General features: G+C 38.7%; 1 protein-coding gene across 2 annotated transcripts in view; it reads right to left on the minus strand.

The window, feature by feature from the left end:
- The window catches only part of vac14 (vac14 homolog (S. cerevisiae)), a 505,447-nt gene that overhangs the window by 298,169 nt on the left and 184,260 nt on the right, over positions 1-23,018 (minus strand). For both annotated transcript variants that reach the window (XM_073069700.1, XM_073069699.1), the window contains exon 14: positions 17,807-17,957. In XM_073069700.1, the coding sequence (XP_072925801.1) occupies positions 17,807-17,957 (151 nt within the window). The remainder of the gene's footprint in view (positions 1-17,806; positions 17,958-23,018) is intronic.

A 23,018-nucleotide genomic window follows, 5' to 3' on the forward strand; every position in this document is an offset into this window, starting at 1 on the left:
CCACCAACTTGAGCATCCACATTTTTTGGTACCCGCAGTGGGTCCCGGAACAAATCTCCCGCGGATAAGGAGGGCTGACTGTACTTTTCTGGAATAGAACCTTTGTCCACTCACATTCAAAGTGGAGATGATGAAGCAGGTGGGACATTGGACTTAGCACCTGAAAGTATTTAAACTTATCCATCACCCAGACCAATACTACGAATGGGCATCTAGAAATGCTGGAACCATATTGCAAGAGCCAAAATATAAAGAACAAAGCTCTTTAATATGGAGAGTTTGATGGAGACAGTTTCTTCTTCATGCTGAGCTTACATTACGTTGAAGACCATAAGACAAAGGAGCAGAAGTAGGCCATTCGGCCCATCGAGTCTGCTCCGACATTTCATCATGCTGATCCAATCTCCCCTTTAGTCCCATTCCCTTGCCTTCTCACCATAACCTTTGATGCCCTGACTATTCAGCTACCTATCAAGCTCTGCCTTAAATACACCCAATGACTTGGCCTCCACTGCCACCCGTGGCAACAAATTCCATAGATTCACCACCCTCTGGCTAAAAAAAATGTTTTTGCATCGCTGTTCTGAATGGGTGCCCTGCAATCCTCAAGTCATGTCCTCTCGTACTAGACTCCCCCACCATGGGAAACAACTTTGCCACATCCACTCTGTCCATGCCTTTCAACATTCGAAATGTTTCTATGAGGTCCCCTCTCATTCTTCTAAACTCCAAGGAGTACAGTCCAAGAGTGGTCAAACATTCCTCATATGTTAACCCTCTCATTCCCAGAATCATTCTATTGAATCTTCTCTGAACCCTCTCCAATGTAGCACATCCTTTCTTAAATAAGGAGCCCAAAACTGCACACAGTATTCCAAGCGAGGTCTTACCAGTGCCTTATAGAGCCTCAACATCACATCCCTGCTCCTATACTCTATTCCTCTAGAAATGAATGCCAACATTGCATTTGCCTTCTTCACCACCGACTCAACCTGCAGGTTAACCTTAAGGTTTCCTGATGTTTCCTGATGAAGGGTCTAGGCCCGAAACGTTGGCTACTCTTTTCTCACGGATGCTGCCTGACCTGCTGAGTTCTTCCAGCGTTGTGTACGTAACCTTAAGGGTATCCTGCACGAGGACTCCCACGTCCCGTTGCATCTCAGAACTTTGAATTCTCTCCCCATTTAAATAATAGTCTCCCCGTTTATTTATTCTACCAAAGTGCAGGACCGTACACTTTCTGACATTGTAATTAATTTGCCACTTCTTGCCCATTCCCCCAATCTATCCAAGTCTCTCTGCAGACTCTCTGTTTCCTCAGCACTACCGGCCCCTCCACCTATCTTTGTATCATCAGCAAACTTAGTCACAAAGCCATCTATTCCATAATCCAAATCGCTGATATACAATGTAAAAAGAAGCGGCCCCAACACGGACCCCTGTGAAACACCACTGGTAACCGGCAACCAATCAGAATGGGATCTCTTTATTCCCACTCTCTGTTTCCTGCCAATCAACCAACAGTCTATCCAGCATCTATCCTATGAAGTACTAGTATCACATTAAATGACATAGTTCAGGGGCATGATTCGTTATAGGGTGGAATATTAAGATTCTCGAAGACTATTCGCTTGAGGTTATGCAGGAATGTGCTAAGTTTAAACAAGCTTTGTTGGAATATTTTTAGCAATGGTATTAAGCCGTCCCTTGGCTACCCAGTTTGACTGAGAATCTCATTAAAGATGGATCCTTCAAAAGGTTTCATTTGAATGCTGAAGCATAAAGAATTTTTAAATTTGAAAGCTAACTGCTTAGCCTGTTTTTTCATGAAGGTATAAGATTAAATGTTTAATGTCTTTCTGTATGAATAATTGTATTTTTTACTTTTGGTAAACCTTTGTAACTAATTTCCTTTTGTATTTTTTTAAATACTCTATTTTTGATATACGAGAATTGAATTTCTTGTTTGGATATTGTTTAGTCTAGGTTGGAACATAAATAACCTTGAAACTAATTGGAGTGATCACCAAGTTTATCGGGGGGGGGGGGGGCGGTTGTCCGTAGTTATAGATGCCGGCTTATTTGTCAGTTTTCCTTCTTTGGGAGGTGGGCTTTTTTTTATGGTTTTTTTTCTCAGATGCTGTTTTCTAAATTTTTTTTAGCCAACCTATTGCTTGGTTACCAATCTCAAGGTTTATGGATTGGTTTTTAACTTACATTTTAACCCTTCCTTTAAATAATATTAATAATGGACCAAACTATTAATTTACTCAGTTTTAACATGAAAGAGTTAAATCACCCTGTTAAACGTAATAAGATTTTTGCTTATATTAGGAAATTTAAGGTCCCTATTATATTTTTACAAAAAACTCGCATACGAAAATGTGATAATCTACTTTTTTTTAGCTGTTCGAACAGACTTTGTTTTGATGCATCTTTTCAGGCCAAATTTAGAGGATTTTCGATTCTTATAGACAATACACTTTCCTTTGTCCAACATAAAGCAGTGTCTGATAGTAATAGATGTTTTGTTATAGTTTCAGGAAAACTAGATAATAAATTAATAGTAATTGCCAATGTGTATGCCCCAAATGTAGATGATCCAGAATTCTTTGAGTGTTTTCCCCCCGTTTTTACCAGATCTGAGTCTTTATTCTTTGGTGATGGGAGGAGATTTTAACTGTAATAAATCAATTAAAACTGAAATAAATCAGTTTTGTTTATTCAATCTTTTTTATTGAAATATGGTATTATTGATATTTGGCATTTCTTATATCCTTTAGATAGATAGTACTCATTTTTTTCCCCCATGCCCATCATACATATTCCAGGTTAGTTTATTTATTTTATTGATAGTCAAATTATTTCATCAGTTTGTTCCTGTGAATATAAAGAGATTGCTGTTTCAGATCATGCTCCTGTATTTCTATCTTTAAATCTCCCTGGTCTTCCTCAAACAAACAGATTTTGGTGTTTTAATACAACTTTGTTATCTGATAAGGAATTTTTAAAATTTCTAGAGAGGCATGTTATTTTGTTTTTTGAAGAGAATAAAAAGGAAGAGACTTCTAATCTTATTGTATGGGATATTTTCAAGGCCTATATTAGAGGACAAATTATTTCTTCTACTGTGAGTGTTAAGAATTAAGCTAAGAAAGAATTGAATTAGCCAATCAATTGAAACAATTAGATCAAAATATGCTATAGCTCCAGATCCTGTTTTATATAAAAGACATGTTGAAGTTAAAACTAAATATGATCTTCTGCTAACATATCCAATTGAAACTCAACTTCTTAAAGATAAAACTCAATTTTACATTCATGGAGATAAATCAGGCAAAGAATTGGCCAACCAATTAAAAGTTTCTGTAGTAAAATGACAAATTAAAGAAATTTGCAAAACTAATGGTGATAAGACAACTGATCATTCTGAAATAAATGATACCTTTAGAGAATTCTATTTTAAACTTTATAGTTCTGATTCCCCTAAATACTGTAATGAATAATTTTCTAGATCAATTAAATATCCCTGCACTTTCTGCAGAAAATTGTAAACAGATGGATCAACTCATTTCTTACGAGGAAATTGCCGAGGCTATACGTTCATTACGCTCGGGAATGGCTCCAGGTCCAGATGGATTTTCTGGAGAATTTTATAAGGCTTTTTCTTCATTAATTATACCACGGTTACACTTAGTCTTTTTGGATTCTTTCAAATTGGGTAGCTTGCCTCAATCTTTCTATGAAGCCTCTATTTCGCTTATCCTGAAGAAAAACAAGGACCCAACTGAATGTTTTTCATATAGGCCAATTTCACTACTCAAGGTTGATACTAAGATCCTTTCTAAAGTTCTGGCTCGTAGGATTGAAAATTTCTACCTTCTATTATTTCTGATGATCAGACTGGATTTATTAAAAACCTTATTACCTTATGTACTTTCTTTACTCTCCCATTTTAGCCAGTTTTCAGGATATAAACTGAACCTACAAAAGAGTGAATTATTTCCTTTAAATAATTTGGTATCAATTAATACTAATCTCCCATATAAAGTTGTAAGGAATCAATTTACTTTGGGTGTAACAGTCACTAAGAATTACAAACACCTGTTTAAAGAAAATTTTCTTACTTTATTGAATCATGTAAAAAGGATAACATTAAATTGGTCACCTCTTTCAATATCGTTGATTGGACAAATTAATTCTATTAAAATGAATATTCTACCTAAATTTATATACCTTTTTCAGGTTTTACCCGTTATTATTCCCAAATCCTTTTTTGACTCTCTTGATTCTATTTTACCCTCTTATATATAGAAAAATGAACGTCCTCGTTTAAATAAAGTTCATCTTCAAAAATCTAAAAAGTCTGGAGGTTTAGCCTTACCTAATTTTAGGTTGTATTACTGGGCAGTTAATATATGATATCTTACATTTTGGCTATATTATGTTAATTGTGTAGACTGTCCGGTATGGGTCTCTTTAGAAGCTAACTCTGTTAATAAATTTTCTATTATTTCTCTTCTTGGATCCTCACTTCCTTTATTTGTAAGTAAACTAACTGATAATTTAATAGTTAAACATACTCTGAGGATCTGGATACAATTTAGAAAACACTTTGGTTTATTGAGATTTTTCCTTTCAAGTCCCATTTATTCTAATTTTTTTTAAACCCTCCATGACTGATTTAGTTTTTAAAGAATGGGACAGGTTGGGTATTAAATGTTTTTGGGATCTGTTTGTTGGAGGAAGCCTTTTTTCATTTGAGCAATTGTCAGCTAAATACAGCTTAACCAAAACTCACTTTTTTTAGATATTTACAAATCAGAGACTTTTTAAGATCTCAATTATGTACATTTCCTATAAGCTCAGATAAGAACTTACTGGACGTAATTTTTAGTTTGACACCTTTTCATAATGGTTCAATATCTAATATTTATGGTATGTTACTGAAGACGAGGAATGTTCCTTTAGACAAAAGTAAGATTGGGAACAAGTTTACAGACGTCAAAATCTGAGGAAACTTGGAATGAAATTTTTAAACTGGTCAATACTTCATCGCTATGTGCTCGTCATCCCCTCATACAATTTAAGGTGGTACATAGAGCTCATATGACTAAGGGTAAGCTATCTCATTTTTATTCGGATATATCTCCCTACTGTGACAGATGTAATAATGGAGAAGCTTCATTAATTCATGTGTTTTGGACTTGTCCGAATCTTGAAAAATATTGGAAGGAAGCTTTTCAAACTTTTTCCTTACTTTTTAAAGTCAATTTTAAGCTTAACCTTCTGACAGCCTTATTCGATATTGTTGCAGGACAAGATATTAAGCTGAAGGCATCTGATTTACATATTTAGGCCTTTAGCTCTCTTATAGCTAGGAGGATGCTTTTGTTTAAATGGAAAGATGTTCTTCCTCCTACTCATGCTCAATGGTTATGCGACGTTATGTCATGTTTAGATTTAGAGAAGATTCATTGTTCAATTTCTGAATCTAGTCAAGACTTTCAAACATTGTGGGGATCTTTTCTGAATTATTTTCATAACCTTCAATTTGTTGTTTAAACTCAGGTGTTAGCTATTATTAATTTTTATTATATGAGAAGGTATTTTACCTTCTTTTCTCCTTAAAAAACAGATTCGGTCTTGGTAGGGGTTCAATTCTTTTTTTTTGTAATTAGTATATTGCAATATAACTATTGATTAACTTACATGAAAACAGGGTAATGAGATTGTTATTATGAACAGATATAATGTAATTGGTAGTTTTTAAAATCGTTTTTGACCTGTTATATACACTTTCTTGTACTCTGTATTCTTCTATGTAGAAACTAATAAAAATATTGGAAAAGGAAATGACATAGTTCAAGATTGAACTGGAAGGCAAAACTAGGCATTGTGAACTATCAGCAGAATTGTGAGGTAATGGAAAGATACTGATCTGAAAGATTAACCTTTTCTCTTCCCAAAGATGCTGCCTGACCTACTGAGTGTACCTTGCTCAATCCTTATAACAGTACAGATTCCTTACTATTATCAAGCAGTGAAGAGGCAACCCTAGTCCAATAGGCTGTCGAGGTGGAAACACAGCAACATTTAGTTTTTGAGAGGTAAACTTAAGCTCAGCACATGAACTCACATGCAACCCATCGAAATTGCCACTTAGAATCGTACAGCACAGGACAGGCCCTTTGGCCCCATAATGTGGTGTTGAACCAATTAAATTGGTACTCAAATGGCTAACTAAACTAACCCTTCTGCCTACACAATGTCCATATCCTTCCACTCCATGCATACTAAACAACAAAAATAGCTTGTGATGATTAAAACTGGAAACTACATGTCCCAATGGGATTGAGAGGGAATTATAAATTAGCCATTATCAAATGGTAGAACAGACTTGATGGCTGATTGGCCTAATTCTGCTCATATTGATCAGCTCAAAGCTCATCAGTCCCGCTACAAAGATGGACAACTCAACAAACAATAAAGCAGCTGATGTGTATTTGAATAACAAAATAATACCCATAAAATGATCTTAAAAAGCTTACAACTAACTTGAAATACTTGAAGATAGTTAATAGTTGAAACTATAGCTAACCGTTCTGTAAAATAGTGAGCTTGAATAATAATTTAAATGCAAGTCTTTGAGGTGTCTTTACTTCTTGGTAGCAAACAGGTTAATGTCTTTGCATTGGTAATATACTCTCAGGGCCACATTATTGAGTACACCTGCACATCCGCTCATTAATACAAATATCTCATCACCCAATTTTATAGCAGCAACTTAATGCATAAAAGCATTCAGGCATGGTCAAAAGGTTCAGTTGTTGTTCAGACCGAACATCAGAATTGGGAAGAAGTTTGATCTAAGTGACTTTTGAATGATTGTTGGTGCCAGACAAGATGGTTTGAGCATCTCAAAAACTGCTGCTCCTGGGATTTTCACGCACAACAGTATTGAGATTTCACAGGGAAACAAAAAAAAAACAGTAAGTGAGCAGCAGTTCTGTGGGCAAAAATGCTTTGCTAATGAGAGCGATCAGAGGAGAATGACCAGACTGATTCAAAACAACAGGACAGCAACAGGAACTCGGGTAATCACGCATTCAAACAGTGGTGTGTAGTAGAGCATCTCTGAACACACATTTCAAACCTTGAAGTGGATGGACTATAGCAGCAGAATACTACAAACATACAGAAATACGCTCAGTGGCCACTTTTTCAGGTGCAGGAGGCACTGGCAGTGATACTGTCTTACCAATGAAGACATTAAATCAAGGAGGGATTTTTTTTGAAGAAGTGTAATGGAATTCCTTTTGGCATTCTGGCCAATATTTATCTTTCAACAAATCCAACAATAGATTTTCAGGTCATTATCAATTTAGAACAAAGCACATAGGAGCAGAATTAGGCCATCTGGTCTATCCATCGACTCTGCTCCTTTCTATCCCTGTACAGGGACTCCCAAGTCCCTCTGCATCTCAGATTCCTGGATTTTCTCCTGTTTGGAAAATAGTCCACACATTTATTTCTACTACCAAAATGCATGACCATGCATTTTCCAACATAGTATTTCATTTGCCACTTTCTTGCCCATTCTCCTAATCTGTCTAAATCCTTCTGCATCCTACCTGTTTCCTCAACACTACCTGCCCCTCCACCAATCTTTGTATCATAGAACATAGAATAGTACAGCACAGTACAGGTCCTTCGGCCCACAATGTTGTGCCGACCCTTAAACCCTGCCTCCCATATAACCCCCTACCTTAAATTCCTCCATGTACCTGTCTAGTAGTCTCTTAAATTTCACTAGTGTATCTGCCTCCACCACTGACTCAGGCAGTGCATTCCATGCACCAACCACTCTCTGAGTGAAAAACCTTCCTCTAATATCCCCCTTGAACTTCCCTCCCCTTACCTTAAAGCCATGTCCTCTTGTATTGAGCAGTTGTGCCCTGGGGAAGAGGCACTGGCCGTCCACTCTATCTGAATGAACCAATACCATTAAGCAAAGGGTCTGTGGACCCCAGATTGACAACCCATGGTCATCTGCAAACTTGGCAACAAAGCCATCTATTCCATCATCTAAATCATTGATATACAGCATAAAAAGAGGTGGTCCCAACATCCAGCCCTGCAGAACACCACTAGTCAATGGCAGCCAAACAGAAAAAGGATCCTTTTATTCCCACTCGCTGCCTCCTATCAATTAGCCAATGAATAACTTTCCTGTAATACCATGGGCTCTTAACTTGGTAAGCAGCCTCGTGTGTGGCAGCTTGTCAAAAGCCTTCTGAAAGTCCAAATATACAACATCCACTGCATCCCCTTTATCTATCCTACTTGTAATCTCCTCAAAGAATTCCAACAGGTTCGTCAGGCAGGATTTTCCCTGTGCTACCTTGTCCTGTGACACTAAGTACTCCATCATCTCATCCTTAACAATTGACTAACATTTCCCAACCACTGAGATCAGATTAACTGGTCTATAATTTCCTTTCTGCTGCCTTCCTCTTTTCTTAAAGAGTGGAGTAATGTTTGCAGTTTTCTAATCCTCTGGTACTATGAAAGATCATTTCTAATGCCACCACATCTCTAACACTACCTCTTTCAGAACCCTAGGGTGCAGTTCATCTGGTCCAGGTGACTTATGTATCTTTAGGTCTTTCAGCTTTGTGAGCATCTTCTCTCTTGTAACAGTAACTTTACCCACTTCACACACTACAATATCAAGCATACTGCTGGTGTCTTCCAAAGTGAAGGCTGACACAAAATACTCATCTAGTTCATCTGCCATCTCCTTGTCCCCCGTTACTATTTAGCCTGCCTCATTTTCTAGCAGTCTTATATCCACTCTCATTTATCTTTTATTTTCAACATACTTGAAAAAACTTTTACTATCCACTTTGATATTATTTGCTAGTTTGCTTTCATATTTCATCTTTTCCCTTCTAATGATTTTTTTAGTTGCTCTCTGTAGATTTTCAAAAACTTAATAATGCTCTAAATTCCCACTAATTTTTGCTTTGTTGTATGCCCTTTCTTTTGCTTTTAAAATAGCTTTGATTTCCCTTGTCAGCCTCAGTCGTACGATTTTACCATTTGAATATTTTTTCAGTTTTGGAATATACATGTCCTGCACCTTCCTTATTTTTCCCAAAAACGTACGTCGTTGCTGTTCTGCTGACATTCCTGCCAGTAGCTCCTTCCAATTTACTTTGGCCAACTCCTCTCTCATACCACTGTAATTTCCCTTACTCCACTGAAATACTGCTATATCAGACTTTATTTTCTCCCTATCAAATTTCAAGTTGAACACAATCATATTGTGATCACTGGTCCGAAAGGTTCTTTTCCTTAAGCTCCCTAATTGCCTCTGGTTCATTACATAACACCGAATCCAGTATAGCTGATCCCCTAGTAGGCTCAATGACAAACTGCTCTAAAAAGCTATTTCTTTGGCATTCAACAAACTCACTCTCTTGAGATCCATTACCAAACTGATTCTCCCAAACAACCTGCATGTTAAAATCTCCCATGACTACCATAACATTGCCTTCTTTTGACTCACCTTTTCTATTCCAGTTGTAACCTATGCCTATCCCTCCGATATAATATGTAAGCTTGGACATTCAGCTCCCAGCTACAACCATCCTTCAGCCATGATTCAGTGATGGCCACAACATCATACTAGGCAATCTGTAACACTGCAACAAGATCATCCATCTTATTTCTTATACTACGCACATTTAGATGCAACACCTTGAGTACTTATTTGCTTTTGTTTCTGACTTTGCATCCCTAATGATTTGATACTCAGCCTGTTGGCTGCAACTAAGTCCCATCACCTGCCTACCCTTCCTGACAATCTGACTGCACACTATCTTCACTTTTTTACCATCCGTCCTTTCCTGAGACATTTCACTCCAGTTGCCACCCCCCCCCCCGCCAAGTTAGTTTAAACCCTCCCCAACAACTCTGACAAACCTGCCCACAAGAATACTGGTCCCCCTTGGGTTTAAGTACAACATGTCACTTTTGAACAGGTCATACCTCCCCCAGAAGAGATCCCAATTATCCGCGAACCTGGTGCCCTGCCCCCTGCACCAGCTTCTCAGCCACGCATTTATCTGCCAAATCATCCTGTTTCTACCCTCACTGACATGTGGCACAGGCAGCAATCCAGAAATTACTACCCGGGAGATCCTGCTTCTCAGCTTTCTACCTAGCTCTCTAAATTCTCTTTTCAGGATCTCATTGCTTTTCCTTCCTATGTCACTGGTACCAATATGTACCAAGATAGCTGGCTGCTCCCCCTCCCTCTCTAAAATGTTGTGGACACAATCAGTGACATCCCTGACCCTGGCACCTGGGTGTCCCGTTCATGTCCAAAGAATCTCCTGTCTGTTCCCCTCACTATCACATCCCCTATCACTACTGCTTCCTTATTTTCCCCCTTTCCCCTCTGCACCACTGACCCATGCTCAGTGGCTGTAACCCAGTCACCGTGGCATCCCCCACAAAGTATCCAAAGCGGTATACTTGTTTTTGGGGGGAATGGCCGCAGGGGTGCTCTGCCCTAACTGCCCATTTCCATTTCTCCTGACAGTCACCCTGTTACTGGCCTTCTGCAGCTTCGGGGTGACTACCTCCCTGTAACTTTGATCGATTATATCCTCGCTCTCCCGTACAAGCTGAAGGTTATCCAGTTGCTGTTCCAGATCCCTAACACCGTCTTCAAGGAGCTGCAGACGGATGCACTTCACGCAGATGTAATTTCCTTGGAGATTCTGGGTCTCCCAGTTCTCCAATATCCAGCACGAAGAGCACACCACAGCCATTTAAATGGTACAGTAAGAGAGGGAAAAAAACAAAAGGAAACCTTAACAGATACTTTACACAGAGCCGACACCTCCTCCAAGCCAAAGCCTGTTGCTTCTACTCTTGCCACTGGCCCTCCACTTATCCCTTCTGTACTTTTACTTAGTTTGTAAAGCTTTGTTCACGCCGCTGATTGGCTATGTACAATGGACACTCTCAAAGCTCCCTTTTTAAATAGCCACTGTTGACCTGCGGTAAATCCCTCTTGGTAGAGCTCTGTTGACCCTGCTGATAGGCCACGTACAGTAGTGTTTGTGGGAGCTCTCTGCCTGCAAAGTGTTTGTTACATTTGCTATGTTAAATATTTCTGACACATGGTGGTTGTAGTCAGTCATAAAGTGCTTTGCAAGGTGATGAAAGGTGTATCCCACATGTACAAATCTCAATTCTTTCTGTTAAACAATCAGATTTACATTTCAATGATTTGAAAGATTATCCAAAGCATTTTTGTGCTAATCAAGAAATTCTGAAATGCTGCATTTTTAAATCATGACACATCAATCCTACTCAAAAATAAATAATCTTTTATCGTGTAATAAATTAGTTTAAAACCAATGAGGACAATGCAAGGAACACAAAAACAGGAAATCTGGGAGCATTTAGCTAGGGCATAACAAAATACTCTTTTCACAGAGGAAAGCTGCATGGAACATTTAAAGTCAGAAGAGCTTACTTGTTGTCATGGAAACCGAGGGAGACCAATTCTTCCCTCACAATAAGAGGCAGTGGTACTTTAGCTGATAAAGAAAATCCTACTTCAGCACAAATGTATAGCCAGCACAAATATTTGATGTGCACTGCAGTGTTTGAACAAAGGTGAAATGGGAACAATAATGCCAGTGTCAAGTCACAGAAGCCAAGGACAGAAACACAGGATATTTGCCCGATATGACAGGCAGAGCACAACCCATAACAGGAAGGCGATAATTATCATCTGTTAATTCACCAGCTTCATTACACTTGACCTCTTTTAAGCTACTGACAAGAGCTGGGTGAAGGTGTCAGATGCCAAGGCTGATGAGAGTGCAGGAAAGCAGCACAAAATCAGGAAGTAACAACTTAATAGTGCCATGTTTGGGTTATCAACACCTAAACAGGAAAGGAGTTGATGTTTTGAAGCAATGGAAAAAATTAGGATAAGCAATTTTACCTCAACAGAGGAGGTACAGGGAGAATCAACAGCTATTAATCCATTTTGTTTGTTGCTCTGAATTTCCAGCACTTGCATAATCTCATGTTTATTATAAGTGATTGTGATACAGACTAAGTTTGTGCTCCTGCCACAGAACTGAAATGAAGGGATTTAAACAAGGAATACTGGGAAAAGGGGCACCCATTTCGAAGCTCCTAGGTTTAAGAATTTGCAAGAGAAAGCCAGGATGGTGGGTGAGGCTCATGTAGCAATCGATCAGAGGGTTTGGAATTGTTTCTTGGTATGGATGGGCAATGGTTGTGGCCAGTTAATACAAAAGATTTGCAAGAGAGGTGGACAATTCTCTCAGAGGAACAAGCATATTTGTTAACATGTGCAACCAGGAGTAAAGATTACTGGTCATCAATTCATTAGGAGCTGGGTCAAAGCCTCAAGGAGTGCTCAGATTCACAATGTTACCAAGACTCACGGGCCCAAGACACAGAGATAGTTGGGGGTTGGGCAGGCGAGGACTTTATTCTTAGGAACTACAGGGTGACCTTACAGAAGTGATATACACAAAGGTGAATGCACACACTAGGTCTGTAGACTAGTGTAGTTGTTGTGTGTTTTTTTTCTCTGTGTTGTTTCTTACGTAGTTCAGTCTAGTTTTTGTACTGTGTCATGTAACACCATGGTCCTGAAATACGTTGTCTCATTTTACTATGTACTGTACCAGCAGTTATGGTCGAAACAACAATAAAAGTGACTTGACTTGACTTGACATAGTCTTTCCCAGTGGAAGGGAATCAAAAACTGGATGGCATAGATGCAGGGTGAAGTGGGGGGGGGGGGGGGGGAGAGAGAATAAAAAAAAGACCTGAAGATTGCGAGAATATGGAATAAGTTGTCAGATGGAGTAGTTGAGGCAGAGAAAGTAACAACATTTAAAAGATACTTGATGGGTATATGGAAATGGGACAAGCTTAGATGAACATCTTGGTAGACATGTGCAATTTGGCCTGAACGGCCTGCACTGTGCTCTATAACTCATGGGTAAGATAAAACCAGAGGAGAATTATACAACAGAAAGTTACAAAAGTTGGTGACAGGGCAGAATTTAGGTGTGTGCTCCAGCAGACTACAAGAAGGTGGAGAAACAACAGAATAGTTGATCTAAAGGCCTCAATCTCAGTGACAAAGTCATTTTTGAACATCTTGCACTGGGAGATGTAGGACATAGTGACCAGAGATACAAGATGGTTTGTAATAGAGAAGTCTAGAATACCTTTGTAGCTCAGAATGACGAGAATAGTGAGCAGCTTTCTCATAAGAGATATGGACCAGATAATACTTCATGAAGTCTTGCTAGGTCTGCCGGTGAATAAGCAAGCCTTATGTGCTATCTACTACACTTTGAAGTTATCTGCAATGTCCAGATGAAGGATCTTGACCTGAAATATTTACTGTTCATTTTCCTATATAGATAACGTTTGACCTGCTGAATTCCTCCAGCAGTTTGATTTTTTCCATCTATCATATCCACTAGTTTTTGACCCTTGGATAAGACAAAGGTGATGAAAGCATAGGTAAGGAAAGAAGCTTATTTATCCTAGGGTATCAAACTTGGAGATAAGGGTGTAGTGATAGCTACATATTGATAGCTATTGATCTGTCATGGTGCGAAGACAATAACCTATCCCTCAACGTCAGCATGACGAAGGAATTGGTTGTTGACTTCAGAAAGAGTAGCGGACCGCACGACCCCATCTACATCGGTGGTGCCCAGGTGGAACAGGTCAAAAGCTTTAAGTTCCTCAGGGTGAATATCACAAATGACCTGACTTGGTCTAACCAAGCAGAGTCCTTTTCTTTTTCTATCTTTTTATTAATATTAACATGATAAGATTAATACATAGTTATTGGGATTACAAAATTACAAAATTAAAATGAACATAAAAGGATACACAAACAATAAGTACAATATAGTTAAGTCTTCCCAAATCATGAATGATACAGCTATCATATAAACGAAACAACAAAGAAAAACTAGGTATATCATGTTGAGAAAAAAAAGTGAAAAAAAAATTATTGCCCTAAGAAAAACTAATCTAACAAACTAACCACTAACTAATAAAGAGAAAAAAAGGTAAAAAGGGAAGAAAAAAAAAGGGCTGTTTATAGTATCTATAAAAAGACAAAGAATCATCAGTGTTTCCAACTCCGATCCTCTCAACATACATATAATCAAAACCGGAAAAACAAATAGGATTGGAACAGGGTCGAATTACATCATGTGAAAATATTGAATAAATGGCCTCCAAGTCTTTTCAAATTTAATAGAAGGGTCATATATGACTCTTCTAATTTTTTCCAAATTTAGACATAACATAGCTTGAGAAAACCAATGAAATATGGTAGGGGGATTAATTTCTTTCCAATTCAACAAAATAGATCTTCTAGCCATTAATGTAAGGAATGCAATCATCCGACAAGCAGAAGAAGATAAATGAACTGACTCTATCATTGATAAACCAAAGATTACAGTAATAGGATGAGGTTGTAAATCAATGTTCAATACCATGGAAATAATATCAAAAATGTCTTTCCAATATTTTTTCAAAAGCGGACATGACCAAAATATATGAGTTAAAGAAGCTATCTCAGAATGTCATCTGTCACATATAGGATTTATATGGGAATAAAAACGAGCCAACTTATCCTTGGACATATGAGCTCTGTGCACTACTTTAAACTGTATCAATGAATGTTTAGCACATATAGAGGATAAATTAACTAATTGAAGAATTTTATCCCAATTCTCAATAGGGATAGTAAGGTTAAGTTCTCTTTCCCGATCATTTTTAATCTTATAAAAGGCCTCTGAACGTATTTTCATAATTATATTGTAAACATTTGATATTACACCTTTCTGAAAAGGATTTAGTTCTAACAATTTCTCCAAAATACCCGAAGAAACAAGATTTGGAAAGGTAGGAAGTACAGTGTTTAAAAAATTCCTAATCTGTAAATATCTAAAAAAAAGATCTAGGCAAATTATATTTATTAGATAATTGTTCAAAAGACATAAAACAATTATCCAAAAATAAATCAGAAAATCGTAGTATACCTTTAGTCTTCCAAGCTGAATAAGCTTGGTCCATAATAAAGGGATGAAAAAAGAAATTGGATACAATAGGAATTGCTAAAACAAACTGATTCAACCCAAAAAATTTCCGAAATTGAAACCATATACATAAAGTGTGTTTAACTATTGGATTGTCAATTCGTTTATGCAATTTAGAAAGAGCAAAGGGAAGAGAAGTCCCTAAAATAGAACCCAAAGAAAATCCTTGTCCAGATTTACTAATGAGGGCTAGGAGATAAATCCAAATCCCTTAACCAACAATTCAAATATTGAATATTAATTGCCCAATAATAAAATCTAAAATTAGGCAATGCCAATCCACCTTCCTTCTTTGACTTCTGTAAATATCTTTTACCCAATCTAGGATTTTTATTCTGCCATATATATGAGGAAATTTTTGAATCAACATTGTCAAAAAAGGATATTGGAATAAAAATTGGTACCACTTGAAATATATATAAGAACTTGGGTAAAATAATGATCTTAATAGCATTAATCCAACCTATCAGAGATAAAGACAATGGTGACCATTTAGTAAACAAACATTTAATCTGATCAATTAAGGGTAAAAAATTAACCTTGAATAACTCCTTATGATTTTTTGTAATTTTAATGCCTAAGTATATAAAAAAGTCATTAACTAATTTCAAAGGTAAATTTCCATAAATTGGGACCTGTCTATTTAAGGGGAACAATTCACTCTTATTAAGATTCAATTTATACCCAGAAAAATTACTAAACTGAGCCAATAATGATATAACTGCAGGAATGGATTTCTCAGGATCAGAAATGTATAATAACAAATCATCTGCATATAATGATAACTTATGTATATCTATCCCTCGAGTAATGCCAAAAATGTTAGGTGATTCTCTAATAGCAATTGCCAAAGGTTCCAGAGCAATATCAAATAATAATGGACTAAGAGGACAGCCTTGCCTGGTACCCCAAAATAAACAAAAAAAGGGAGATCTTTGATTATTAGTAAAAACCGAGGCTACTGGTGTATGATATATCAATTTAATCCAGGATATAAATGTCGGACTAAAATTAAACTTCTCAAGCACAGTAAATAAATATGCTCATTCAACTCTATCAAATGCTTTCTCCGCATCTAATTAAATCGGACATTTTAGAGAAAGCTGAAGAAATTTGGCCTGTCCCCTAAAACCCTCACTAATTTTTACAGGTGCACCATAGAAAGCATTCTTCTAGGGTGCATCACAACCTGGTATGGAAGTTGTCCTGTCCAAGACCGGAAGAAGCTGCAGAAGATCATGAACATAGCCCAGCACATTACACAAACCAATCTTCCATCCTTGGACTCACTTTACACCACACGCTGTCGGAGCAGTGCTGCCAGGATAATCAAGGACACGACCCACCAGCCAACACACTTTTTGTCCCTCTTCCCTCTGGGAGAAGGTTCAGGAGCTTGAAGATTCGTACGGCCAGATTTGGGAACAGCTTCTTTCCAACTGTGATAAGACTGCTGAACGGATCCTGACCCGGATCTGAACCGTAACTTCCAAATATCTGGACCTGACTTGCACTACCTTACTTTGCCTTTTCTATTTTCTAATTATGATTTATAATTTAAATTTTTATTATATTTACTTTGATTTGTACTTCAGGGAGCGCGAAGCGCAGAATCAAAAATCACTGTGATGATTGTATGCTCTAGTATCAATTGTTTGGTGACAGTAAAGTAATAGAATGCCAAAAGGCAGGTCAGTAGAGATTTTTGATGTAAATTTATTGAAAGATGGGTTCAAAATTAAGTGTGAGTGGGAGGCTGATATAGTGGAAAGGAAGAAAAGAGTAATGCAGACAAATGCATGAGGGAATTCAGTAGGTCGACAGCACCTATGAAGAGGAATTAAAAAATTGATGTTTCAGTCTAAGTCCCTTCATCAGCACTTGCGAGGAAGTGGGACGGATTTAGAATAAAAAGGTGAGAGGAGGGGAGGGAAGGAAGGAACACAAGCTAGAAGGTGATAGTTGAGGGCAGGTGAGAGGGACAGTGGGTGGGTGGGTGGGGACGGGAATGAAGTGAGAAATTGGGAGGAGATAGGTGGAAAAGGTAAATGGCTGAGGAAAGAGGAGTTTGATAGGAGAGCGGAATGGACCATGGGAGAAATGAGTTAGGAGGCAATGTTAGAGAGTACAATTGAGCAGCTGACCAGTTAAAATCAGATTAAACTTCTTTGTCTGTCCCTTAACAACTGCATTTCTTCTCCCAATCAAAGATATCCTCTTTGTTCCATCCATTGTCCTTCCCATCTTCTCTACTACCTGAGCAAACTTGTTAGTCACTTAGTTCTAATGATGGGTCCCAGAACTAATGTTAACTACTTCCTTTTCTAACGGTGCTACCGACTTGCTGTTTTTTAAAACTTAACACTTGGCAGGGTTTTCTTTAATTTTCATACATCAGATTTTGTTCATGAAAAGCCTTGTTACATTGAGGTGTTAAATCAATTCAAGTTGTAGGGACTTAACACACGGCAGAGATAGAGGGCTTGAAAATAAAAACATCTGGATGAAGTTTTATACAGTTATTTTACCTTATCACCATGCTTCTTAGTTGACCCATTGAACACTGGTGCATTTTAAAGAAAATTGACCAACTTGGTACTTACTTGAAGAGTTCAGTTGTGGGGAGGATGAAGTAAGAACGTGCAGCTCTGACTGCCTATTTTGGGTGCTTATGCTTTCACTTGAATCGTGTCCTGTCTGACCTGCTGGAGATGAGGCAATTTCTGCCAGCACTTCCAAGTCTTTCAAGATCACCTGGAATCACAAATCAACAGCACAGTTCAAGATAAACTTATTATCAAAGTACGTATACCATATACAACCATAATATTCATCTTCTTGTAGGCACTCACAGAAAAACAAAGAAATACAATAGAATCCATGAAAAACCAAAACCTGACAAACATCCAACGTGAAAATAATAAAAAAAACTAAACATTGTTCTTTCAACACCCAGGGAAAAACAGTTTACACTACTGTTTAAAGCAGCGAGCATGTGGCCTCCGCACAGGGAGTGAGAGAAAGAGAACAGGAACTACAGTGGTGCCAGGAAGTTTGTGAGCATGAAAACAACTTTTAGAGAACCTTAGAAGAAGAATTGTAGAGATGCATGACACTGGAAAAGACTACAAAGACAATTCTAAAGACCTGAGTGGTCGTCAGTTCACAGTAAGAGAAACTGTCTACAAATGGAGTAGCCACAGTAAAAGTACTGTGGCTACTCTCCCCAGGAGTGGGTATCCTGCAAAGATCACACCAAGAGCACAATGTGCAATGCTGAAGGAGGTGAAAAAGAACCCAAGGGTAACAACAAAAGAGCTGCATGAATATCTAGAACTTGCCAAACATGTCTCTGGTCATGTTAGGACACCACAGAGGAAACAACTGCTCTCCACAAACATTGATGCATGTCTCAAGTTTGCAAAAGACCACCTGGATGTTCTACAATGCTTTACAGAAATGTTCTGGGGACAGATGAGACAAAAATTGAACTTTTTGGCAGAAGTGTACACTACTATGTTTGGATGAAAAAGGGCACAGGACACCAACCCCAAAACTTCATCCGAACTGAAGCATGGTGGAAGGAGCATCATGGTTGGGGCTGCTTTGCCGCCTCAGGGCTTGGACAGCTTGTAATCGTTGAGGGAACAATGAATTCAAAATTGTATCGAGACATTTTATAGGAGAATGCCAGGGTAGCAATCTGTCACCTGAAGCTTAACAGAAGTTGAATAATGCAACAAGATAATGATCCGAAAGACAAGAGTAAATCAACAGAATGGTTTAAAAAGAAGAAAATTCGTACTTTGGAATGGTCAAGTCAAAGTCCTGACCTCAATCCTATAGAAATGTTGTGAAAGGACTTGAGGCAAGCAGTTCATGCACGGAAGCCCACCAGCATCACAGAGTTGAAACAGTTTTGTAAGGAAGAATGATAAAATTCCTCCAAGCCGATGTGCAGGACTGATTACTGAAAAAGTTTGGTCGCAGTTATTGCTGTACAAGACTGAAAGCAAAGGTTCACATACTTGTTCCAAAAAAATGCATATAATATTGGATCATTTTACATAAAAACATAGAAAACCTACAGCACAACACAGGCCCTTCGGCCCAGAAAGTTGTGCCAAATATGTCACTACCGTAGAAATTACTAGGCTTACCCATAGCCTTCTATTTTTCTAAGCTCCATGTACCTATCTAAAAGCCTCTTAAAAGACCCTATTGTATCCACCTCCACCACCAATGCCGGCAGCCCATTCCACGCACTCACCACTCTCTGAGTAAAAAAACTTACCCCTGACATCTCCATAAATATTTTTCTCAATAAATAAATGAACAAGTATAATGTTTTTATGGTATTTATTTAATTGGGTTCCCCTTTATCCAGTTTTAGAACTGAAGTGCAGATTTGATCACATTTTAGGACATATTTATGCAGAAATAGAGAAAATTTTACAGGGTTCACAAACTTTCTGGCACTACTGTAAGTATTACAGATGTAGAAGGGAATCACAGCTAAGATGTGGTTGCACCAAGTCCAAATCGATTGAACCAAGATAAAGCAATACGTGGATATTCAGAGTTCTGGACTGACTGCTTTCACACTCCTTTGTTCTTCTTCTTCCTTTGAAAACAATGCACATAGGAGGTGTATTCTGATATGCCAGGTTGCGATGTATTTGTTCATAGTGTTAATGTTTTTGAGAGGAGTGAAACAGAGGTGGGAGGAGAGCATACTTGAAAAGTAATTAGAAACAGAAATCCTAGCAGTTTTCCCCTTTTACCTAAGCACACAAGTCACCAAACGTTTTGGACTATGACCTCATACACCAACCATCAACACGAAAAATGTTTGGTATCAAGACACCAAGTATTGTTGTAGCACCAAATATTTTGCAGGCCGAAATGACAACAGGCTTCTAAAGCAAGCTGATGGCATGGCTGCAAAATTTTTCATTGACAGAAAGAAATTCAGGAAATTAATTTGTGTAAAGGTTATAAAGGCATAGAGGAATGCTGTAAATAAGCAAATTGAGAATAATGTTGGGAAAATTATAATAGTGTATTATCTATGTGGAGAGAGACTGCAGAGCTGTGATACAGGTGGAATTAGGTACCTAAGGATTAACACACATGTGCAGAAAGTAATTGGGAAAACAAACAGAACAATATTGTTGCAACACACACAAAATGCTGGTGGAACGCAGCAGGCAAGGCAGCATCTATAGGAAGAAGTACAGTCGACATTTCGGGCCGAGACCCTTCGTCAGGACTAACTGAAAGGAAAGATAGTAAGAGATTTGAAAGTAGGAGGGGGAGGGGGAAATGCAAAATGATAGGAGAAGACTGGAGGAGGTGGGATGAAGCTAAGAGCTGGAAAGGTGATTGGCAAATGGGATACAAAGCTGGAGAAAGGAAAGGATCATGGGACGGGAGGCCTAGGGAGAAAGAAAGGGAGAGGGGAGCACCAGAGGAAGATGGAGAACAGGCAGAGTGATGGGCAGAAAGAGAAAAAAAGAGGGGGGGGGAAAAAGCTAAATATATCAGGGATGGGGTAAGAAGGGGAGGAGGGGCATTAACAGAAGTTAGAGAAGTCAATGTTCATGCCATCAGGTTGGAGGCTACCCAGCCGGTATATAAGGTGTTGTTCCTCCAACCTGAGTGTGGCTTCATCTTGGCAGTAGAGGAGGCCATGGATAGACATATCAGAATGGGAATGGGACGTGGAATTAAAATGTGTGGCCACTGGAGATCCTGCTTTCTCTGGCGGACAGAGCATAGGTATTCAGCGAAACGGTCTCCCTGTCTGCGTCAGGTCTCACCAATATATAAAAGGCCACACTGGGAGCACCGGACGCAGTATACCACACCAGCTGACTCACAGATGAAGTGTCGCCTCACCTGGAAGGACTGTTTGGGGCCCTGAATAGTGGTGAGGGAGGAAGTGTAAGGGCAGGTGTAGCACTTGTTCCGCTTGCAAGGATAAGTGCCAGGAGGGAGATCGGTGGGAAGGGATGGGGGGGAACGAATGGACAAGGGAGTCGCGTACGGAGTGATCCCTGCGGAAAGCAGAAGGTGGGGGGAGGGAAAGATGTGCTTGGTAGTGGGATCCCGTTGGAGGTGGCGTAAGTTACGGAGAATTATACGTTGGACCCGGAGGCTCGTGGGGTGGTAGGTGAGGACAAGGGGAACCCTATCCCTAGTGGGGTGGTAGGCAGATGGGGTGAGAGCAGATGTGTGGGAAATGGGAGAGATGCATTTGAGAGCAGAGTTGATGGTGGAAGAAGGGAAGCCCCTTTGTTTAAAAAAGGAAGACATCTCCTTCGTCCTGGAATGAAAAGCCTCATCCTGAGAGTTATTGCTTAGAAAAGTGAATAGAGGGAAGTTAAGCATCAGTTATAAACTCTGCTGGTATGAGAATTTTTCCTCTGACTTCAAAGACAAACTGACACCTGCCTTCCTCACACACAGGGCAGGCCAGCATTACTTACCCCACCCCCACGACAAGCTGCCCCTACTCTTCCTCCAGAGCATGCTGATAAAAATATCTATTACTCTTCTTCCATCCATTTGTGTGGATCTCGGCCTTCTCCCACCTACCAAGCATCAGTCAACTTCACTTTTCACCAACATCAAAGTTCAAAAGTTCAAACTTCAAAGGCAATTTATTATCAAAGTACATATACAACCCTGAGATTCATTTTCTTGTGGGCATATACAGCAAGTCCAAGAAACACAATAGAAACAATGAAAGACTACACCGAACAGGATAAACAAACAACTAACGTGCACAAGGCAGCAATTTGCGCAAATACAACAGAGAGAATAAATAAATAAATAAATAAACAAACAATATTGAGAACATGAGGTGAAGAGTCCTTGAAAGTGAACCCATAGGTTTGTGGGAACAGTTCAGTGATGGGGTGAGTGACGTTATCTCCTTTGATTCAAGAGCCTGATGGCTGAGGGGTAATAACTGTTCCTGAACCTGGGGGTACAAGTCCTGAGGCTCCGGAATCATGGCAACCGTGAGAAGAGCGCATGTCCTGAGTGGTGGGGGCCTCGATGATGGATGCTGCTTTCCTATGACAATGCTCCATGTAGATATGCTCAGTTATGGGATGGCCTTACCCATGATGGACTGGGCTATATCCACTACTTGATATAGATTTTCCTTACAAGGGGATTGGTGTTTCTATTCCAGGCTGTGAACAACCAGTCAATATATTATCACAAATCCAAAGAAATTTTTCGAAGTTTTAGATGTCATGCTGAATCTTCGCAAACTTTAAAGGAAGTAAAGATGCTGCCATGCTTTCTTCGTAATTGCACTTTAATGCTGAGCCCAGGACAGATTCTCTGAAGTGATAACACAGAGGAATTTCAAGTTGCTGACTCTCCACCTCAGATCCCCTGATAACGACTGGCTCACGGACCTCCAGTTTCCTCCAACACCTTCTCACCTTGATTAATATGCAGATATTTTTCTGTGCTTGATATTAAATTGAATCCATAAAACTGAATTGTCATTACAATATAAATCCATATATACAATATAGATCAATATAGAAACACCAGGTGTAGGGAACATAAAATATGAAGAATAATCTATAGCAAATTTTCAAGGTTCAATCAAATAGTGCTCTCACAGGGGTTGAAAATACTTTAAAACCTTACACTAGAGCAAAGGAATGAACATTTCAACCAAATTCAGCTGTGGTCCCGAAGCAGAAATAACCGGCAATTCCTGACACTCTTGCTGCTATAACACAACATCATCCACTTATAATATTTATATTCAGGTAGACTAAATTT

This window comes from Hemitrygon akajei, chromosome 17 (genome assembly GCF_048418815.1).
Source record: "Hemitrygon akajei chromosome 17, sHemAka1.3, whole genome shotgun sequence".
NCBI lineage: Eukaryota > Metazoa > Chordata > Chondrichthyes > Myliobatiformes > Dasyatidae > Hemitrygon > Hemitrygon akajei.